This window comes from Phoenix dactylifera, chromosome 5 (assembly GCF_009389715.1).
Source record: "Phoenix dactylifera cultivar Barhee BC4 chromosome 5, palm_55x_up_171113_PBpolish2nd_filt_p, whole genome shotgun sequence".
NCBI classification, from domain to species: domain Eukaryota; kingdom Viridiplantae; phylum Streptophyta; class Magnoliopsida; order Arecales; family Arecaceae; genus Phoenix; species Phoenix dactylifera.
This window is the reverse complement of record NC_052396.1, coordinates 16,455,556-16,463,248: the sequence shown is the minus strand read 5'-3', so window position 1 is coordinate 16,463,248 and position 7,693 is coordinate 16,455,556. Positions and strand designations below refer to the sequence as shown.

The window sequence follows — 7,693 nt, the reverse complement described above, 5'->3', positions numbered from 1 at the left end:
ACCTTTTTGTTCTAAAAAAATCTCCAGAAAAATCGGAGGCTTTCACTTTCTAAATGGCTTGCTAGAGTTTTCTATCTTATTCTGTCCTAATTTCATTTAGTAGAATGTGTTCCGGTGTGATTAGATATTCATTAGGGTGATGCATACCATTTTCTTAATCATGTTTCTTTGTTATAATATTAGCTTTCTTTTTTCTAAACAGATTAAAATGCCTGGTAAAGTTCCAAATGAGCTTTTGTATGGAAGAGTTGGATACTTATGGGCTTGCTTTTTCTTGAATAAACATATAGGTGAAGGGACAATCCCTTCAACCCACACAGTGAGTGATTCTTCTCATCTCCACTCCTGTTGTTGTTTTCTCTCTGTGAGTCTCCATAATGACTTTTAATCTAAAATTTATTAACTGTGAAAATTAAACCTGCATAGGGTGCAATAGCAAAGGAAATCATCATGGATGGACAGAGGCTATCCAACAGAGGCAGCTGCCCTCTTATGTATGAGTGGTATGGGGAGAAATATTGGGGTGCTGCTCATGGACTGGCAGGGATTATGCACATCCTGATGGATGTGGAACTGAAACCGGATGAGAAGGAAGACATAAAAGGTACCCTCCACTATATGATTCAAAACCGCTTCCCTAGTGGGAACTACCCCTCGAGTGAGGGCTCCTATGATGACCGCTTAATGCATTGGTGTCATGGTGCCCCAGGCGTTGCTCTAACTCTCACCAAGGCCGCTCAGGTGATCATCCTGCCATCACAATAGTTTGATTCACTTCACTTAATGCAGACTCCAATATCAACAAAATATTATGATCAGGTCTTCCAAGAAGAGCAGTTTCTGCAGGTGGCTGCAGAGGCTGCCGAGGTGGTATGGAGCCGAGGCCTGCTAAAGAGAGTGGGAATTTGTCATGGTATCAGTGGGAATGCTATGTGTTCCTTGCGCTGTACAGGCTAACTGGCAATGTGGTGTACCTATATCGGGCTAAAGCTTTTGCTTGCTTTCTTCTAGACAAAGCTAGACAAAGCTAACAAGCTGATTGCAGATGGGCTGATGCACAGTGGTGACCACCCATATTCGCTGTTCGAAGGGCAGGCTGGTATGGCATATCTCTTCCTCGACATGGTCAGACCCTCTGAATCAAGGTTTCCAGCTTACGAGCTTTGAATTTGCATGTGTTATGTGAAAACTAGGTTAGGAGGCAAATGTGCCATTTTGTGCTTGAGTTGTAAAAATGGGAAGAAGGAAAATCTAGCTGTAGCTGACCTTGAGAATTGGAGGGGGAACTGCTCTTATCACCAAATTGCATGCCAGATGCTGCCTACTTTGTATAATATACTCAAGGTCATAGACATGCCTGTATGATATTTGGATTTGCGGTTTTTGATAACTCAACCTTTGTCAGAAGATAGTGCTAGGAATCATTTTGGACTCACGTTTCGTGATGTGGAATTGGCGTTCACGTTTCACTAATGATTCACCAAAAATACGTTGCACTTTCTACATGGTTTTCTGTTCCATGTCAATATTGGTTTTATTTTTTTGGCAACCTCAGAATGCAATAAGAATTGATGAAGGCAGTCCATCTCAGGATCTTCCTCGTTAATTGTTATTCGGCTGGCGCGACTATTGCTTGTGAAGTGGAAATGTGCCCATACATTATATTGCTTTGGCTACGGCGAAGCCTATAACCCCCTGAAGCAAATCCTTCTACCCAAAAGCACCCAAGCTCCTTTCTATACAGCTATATAAATGGGGGGAAACAGAGGAGTTTCACCTTTCCATACAGCTATTTTTCTGCCTGCACTGGATTGCTGAAGGCGGGGATGGTAATGTTGGGAGCAAAAACTGGGTGGCATATGGGGATGACAGTGTCATCCAGGACGAAGGATTGGGACCAAGGGCAAAGGCTCGGAGCAGATGGCAGTACCGTGTTGCTGTTTTTAGTGAGAATGAATTCGGCAGGGTGGTGCTCCAGAAGAGTATCAGCCAAAATCCCTGTTACACGGGAGACAGATTCTTCTTTAAATGATGTAATTTCATGCAAGGAAAAAGTTTGCTCCAAAGATCGATAGACGATGATCGTTGATTTCATTGTTATGCTCAAAGCCATTTTGCATGATGTAACTTGATGCAAGGAAAAACTTTGTCGTAAAGATTGATGACGCTCATTAATTTCATTGTTATGCTCAAAGGCATGTTTCACGTCGGATGCACGAGGGAAGTCGTGCGTTTAATGCAAAACTGCAGCAAAGCAGCGACAATCACCAATGTGGTCCTGCCATAGCTTTCAGCAATTATGGCTCAAGTCTTGTCCTACAGTAATGGCAAATTTTATGTAATGCCAAGGTTAATGCATTTTTTCACTTCAAATTGAGCTAAAACTGAATGCACCCTTAACAATGAGTTTTATGGAGGAATAGTTGCTTTTTCTTTCATGGAAACCTAAACAAAGGTATTTCCGTTAATTGATGTGCATTTGACATGCCTAGGTCAAGTGCAAAGAACATTTGATGGTCATACGACCTTTAATATTCTCTTCATGATTCCCTTACTTTTCCTGAGATTTTTCTTTTTATAAATACTTGGCTCCTCTCCCTCTCTCTCTCTCTCTCTCTCTCTCTCTCTCCCCCCTGCTTTTTAAAAAGAGATCAAGAGAGGATTTGCTTGCCAAAAGAAATGGAAACAAAAAAACAGAGGGTGAAATGAACATTTTCTAACGCAAGATCTTTTCAGATACTATTTTATGGGAAAGTGTAATGCTCAAGGGAGAATCCTCCTACCAAAATTTTTCCTCCACTGGCAGAAATGACACGCGACAGGAAGAGAGTTCATGAGTACAGAGGATCTGATTGCCATGGAATATGACTTGTTTGCTGTCTATCTTATCCTTTCAGGCAACGTGGCTTGCTAGGATGATAGCAGTGCAAGAGAAAAATTGGAAATGGGAGTGGCGTTGTTGCATTGCCCTATAAAAACAGCAAATATTTTGGGTCACCCACCACATGCACGGAAAATTCGTCAAACGCAAGATCACTCATTCGATAATTTTATAGTCAGCTGATTCTTATATTTGATAGCAAATTTTATGAGCGGTACCAATGCCGTTGCCATAGAGTGAGAGAATTGTTTGTGTAAGCAATTATATAATTTATGAAGAAAATATTTAGATTATTGCGGGGCACGCTGTTAGTATTTTTTTTTTAAAAATAATTACATTCATTTGATCTCGAAAAAATAGCGCATGACGAGAGCTGCTCCTTGCCCGGCAGGCCCAGAGGGCTGGGCCCGGGGAGGGCGGAGATGCTCTTCTCTATGGCGTGAAATAGCGAGGTACTTGCCATTGGTGTCGAGTCACACCCGATGGCTGATAGGTGACTATGGTTAGTGTCGAGGCTGGGAAGGGTCTACTGGTCTGTGATCTCATGACTCCCGGGGCGGTTGGCTGGGATGAGATTCGGTTGGCCCGTTACTTCAGGCAGCATTTGGCGGAGCGGGTCCGCTCACTCTCTTTCCTACAGAGTGGTGGACCTGATGTACGTGTGTGGAGGTCCTCGTCCAGATCCAGGGTCAGGATGGGCGACCTCTCCCGCATCCTTAGGCGGGCGTACGAGCCTGGCCCAGATTGTGTCTGGATCTGGCGATTGGAGCTTCACCTGAGGGTAGCGTTGTTCCTTTAGAAAGTGGTCTGGGACCGTCTTCCTACGAGAGCTGTACTTGGAGGTCGAGGTTTGAGGATCCCATTGGTGTGTGAGGATTGTGGTGTGGCCGAGACGGTGGACCATGCCCTGTTTCGGTGCTCATGGGCTAGGAGTACTTGGCGTCTGGCAGGGATCCCACAGGAGGTATGGCGCTGTAGGGACCTGTTCTTACAGGCCATGCGTCAGGGCTCGGAGTCCCCGGCGCTTCGTCAGGAGGTTGTTCGAGCGAGCTGCACTGCTTACCAGATCTGGCTGGTTAGGAATGCTCGCACCTTCGGCGAACGACGTATGTCGCCGCGATTTTGTGGTCGAAAATGCATGCATTCAGGCGGCAGAGCTGGGTTACACCATCCCTGTTGGAGGGACCTTGATAGCTCGGGACATCTGGGGTTCCCATTCTGCTTCGGCAGTTTCCCGTATGGTGTTTTTTACCTGGGAGCCCCCACTCCCGAGTTTCCTCAAGGTCAACTTTGATGGGTCTGTCCTGGATGGTGGCACACGGGGTGGCGTGGGTTTTGTTATTCGGGACCGGTCTGCCAGGGTTGTAGCTGCCGGTGGCAGTCAGTTATTTGACACTTCGGTTCCGAGTGCGGAGCTGAGAGTAGCCTGGGCGGGCCTTCGCCATGCCCGGTGTGTCTTACAGGCTAGGTCCATCATCCTGGAGGGTGATTCAGCCACTGTCATCAATTGGATCCAGGGGGGTCCAAGGGATGGCGGCAGTGATCATCCTTTGCTTCGTGACATTTGGGCTATGGCGAGGGATGGATGGGCCTTTCAGGCTAAGCATATTTACCGTGAAGGTAATGGTGCCGCGGATTGGGTAGCTGCGTATGTAGCTTGTCATTCCGGAGGCACCTTGTGGATTGATGATGGGGAGTTGCCTTTGGCACTTCGAGGTATCTTATTTTTGATCTTATTGGGTGTATCTATTTCCATCGGGTATGATACCTCATTTAGCAAAAAAAAAAAAAAAAAAAAAAAAGAAGAAGAAGAAGAAGCGCATGACTAGATATTTGTGATTTGAAGAGCAGGCACGGCTGGCTGGCAATATAACTTGGGCAAATCTTCCCAACAATCTCAACTTTCAGGTGAAAGAGTTGACGAGCTGTATGCACAGATCGATCAGAGGATTTTGTAACTCGATCGAGAACGTGCATGCATGAACCACGCGACAACCTCCTCTTTCAGCTACCTACCAAGGTATCTTAATTAGGTGGTACACGCCAAACGAGCGCATTAATTGGCCCCATCCCCCTTCACGTTGCTTTCCCCCACCAGCTAACACTGAATGAAAACGTTCCATCAACCCAACATGAAATATTTCAAATTATTATTAAATCTAAAAGGAAAAAGAATTCATTCCTTCCTCCGTATCGATCCCGCCACCTCAACCTCGATAAATATTATATATTTCAAATGGTACTCGAGAAGAAGGAACGTCTGTGCTTCGCTTCCTAAGGTGTCGGTTCTCCCTGCGGCTCGGCTCGGCTCGGCTCGGCTAACTGGATAAATCGGCCGAAAGATAACCGGCCTCAAAAACGTTCCGGTATCGCCGACACGTCCAAATAAGGGGCCCTCTAACTCTACGGCCGTCGTTATTTTAAATTGTGATAAGATTAACGATTGTTCTCGATCTAGATGTATCCTAGGCTGTGTTATGGGTCTAAATAACGACACTATAACTATTATAATAGTTGTTATAATGGTTTAGGCCACCTCCATCGTGTCCTTGCGGTAAATAACGTGAAAAATTATAACAGCTATCATTTTCTATTGTAATGGCCCTTTATAATATAAATAGCAAGCATTATTTTTAATGTGCATTCTCTTAAAAAAAAATAATGCTTTTCAACATTCAATTTAATTATTTCAAATTTCCTCCAAGATGATTGTGAGGTTATTTTGTCCAATAAAAATGTGAAGGAAAAGATAGCACTATTATTTTTCCATTTTTTTTATAATATCGTTATAATAGCCATCATTTTGATAATTATTTTAATATTAAAATTTGAAAAGTTGACTTTTGGGATAGAAAACAGTCAATATAACCATCAAACAGCCAATAACAAGCTACCAGCCGGTCCATTATAACAGGGCAACGTGTTAATTAAAGCCTTGGAACGAGTTTATTTGAGAAGGAGATTGTAATTAGAATTATTAGCTAATAATGAATAAATATGGTACTTTTCTCTGTTCAAATGATTGTTTATTGATTAAGAGTCCAAATTAAGGGATGGGACATAGAAAGGACAACTGCGCTCTCAAGTTTGAAATCAAGGGCCCAAATTAAAGCGGCATATGACACCAGAAAGAAGAAGAGCGCAGCGGTTATAACTGAGTACCAGTAGAATCTGCGAGTTGGCAGAGTTGTCATTGGTGGCTGCGATGTAGGTTGAGGACAAATGAGTTGCATGTCTTGCTTGTTTCTGCCCAAAACTTTAACTAAACACTCGTATAATGCAAGAATTTTTATGCAAATGAACGAAGGAAACCTCCCCCAGGAATCCTTAACGTAATGTAAGCTAGAATTTGATATTTCAGAGGTAGGTGGGACATTGATTTCCCAACGACTGTCGGTGATCTAGAACTGCCATTCCCTTTTTGTTTTTTCTCCTCCAAAGATTAGGTTTCTATTAAAAAGAAGAATAGTTGTAGGTTTTCTGCCTTCCACCCAAAAATTAAAAAAAAAAAAAAACAAGAGTGGATAATTTCCTTCATTAAACAAATAGAAATGATTGTATACAACAAAACTTTTACTTAGGGTGCCAACAAATTCAATTGATACAAGTCACTGGGGTTTGGGTGATGGTACCCGCCTTCCCTAAGTTCATGATCTTAATAAATTTGATAAATCTTAATTATTTTCTTTCTTGAACTACATATGTGATTTTTTTTTTTCTTTTCACGGTCTATGGTAATGTAAATATCTTTCAGCTACTTGCATCTCTGCATGCGCTAATATGAATCAGTCATTGCTCCTTAGCATTGTCTTTAAGCCCATTTTGTTAATCTGTATATAGTACGAAAAATAGGAGTTGCTAGCTAGCTAGTTGAATTGGTAGAGTTGCAGGGTTTTGATTACTATGATGAGATTGAATGTCACCCTCACCTTGATTCAACCAGACTTTTCTCTATTTTAGTTCTCCAAAGAAGAAGATAGTAGACCTAGAGCATGCTTTAAAAGTTATTTGTGATGGCCTAAATTCATCTAGTGATACATGCTAATATGTAATTATTATTTTTCTTACGATCAACTTATAACTTTATGAAGTTTTATTTCTTAAGAAATTGGGATACAAGGTAATCATCATATTAGACAGTGAATGACCTAATATTTTAATAACAAAATTCCCCTAAAATTCAAGTTAGCGTGAATAGAATGATATTTCCCAAAATAAATTATAAAAAGTTGTAATAAATCCTTACATGTATAAAGGTGAAATTCCTTGCATGAATAATAAAATAAATTATAACATTTTGTCCAAGCATGTAGACCCACTCAAGTAAAAGGAAAAAAGGGTTTTGCCGCTATATGTTTTTGTCGTCTATAAATATATGGATTTGTAGAAAATTGCTAAGCAATTGGCCATCAAAAGGTTTTTTTTTTCTTTCAATTTTTTGAACTAAATTGAATGTGTCATCCAATATTAGATTAGACTAGGTTAGCCACCTAACTCCATAGATCAATCCTCTAAATAATTTCTCCACCTGCGTTCCTCTCTTTTACATACCCTTTTTTTTTTTTTTGGTAAAACGGTCGCTCACGTTAATTTGATGTGAGCACAACCAACTGAGTCAAGATATAAAACGTGGCCTAAAGAAGAAGATACTTTTATGTACCCTTCAAGCTCTAGATGATGCTCACCAATATTGATAATATATCGGTTTGTTCTTCCACCATGCTCAGCAACCTGCTCTAAACCTCAACTTGCTTGCACTGCTCTCCCCCATATGCCAATCAACCTTAATAGTTGCAAATTGAGTTTGCCAAC

General features: G+C 41.7%; 1 protein-coding gene across 1 annotated transcript; it reads left to right on the top strand.

Moving 5' to 3' along the window:
• Positions 1 to 201: 201 nt before the first annotated feature.
• LOC103701629 (lanC-like protein GCL2) lies at positions 202 to 1,503 on the top strand. Its single transcript, XM_026809594.1, is given in 5 exon segments — positions 202 to 319; positions 427 to 741; positions 820 to 925; positions 928 to 1,016; positions 1,018 to 1,503. Coding segments are annotated over 5 exon segments (771 nt in total). The 5' UTR covers positions 202 to 208; the 3' UTR covers positions 1,168 to 1,503.
• The last annotated feature ends 6,190 nt before the right edge of the window (positions 1,504 to 7,693 follow it).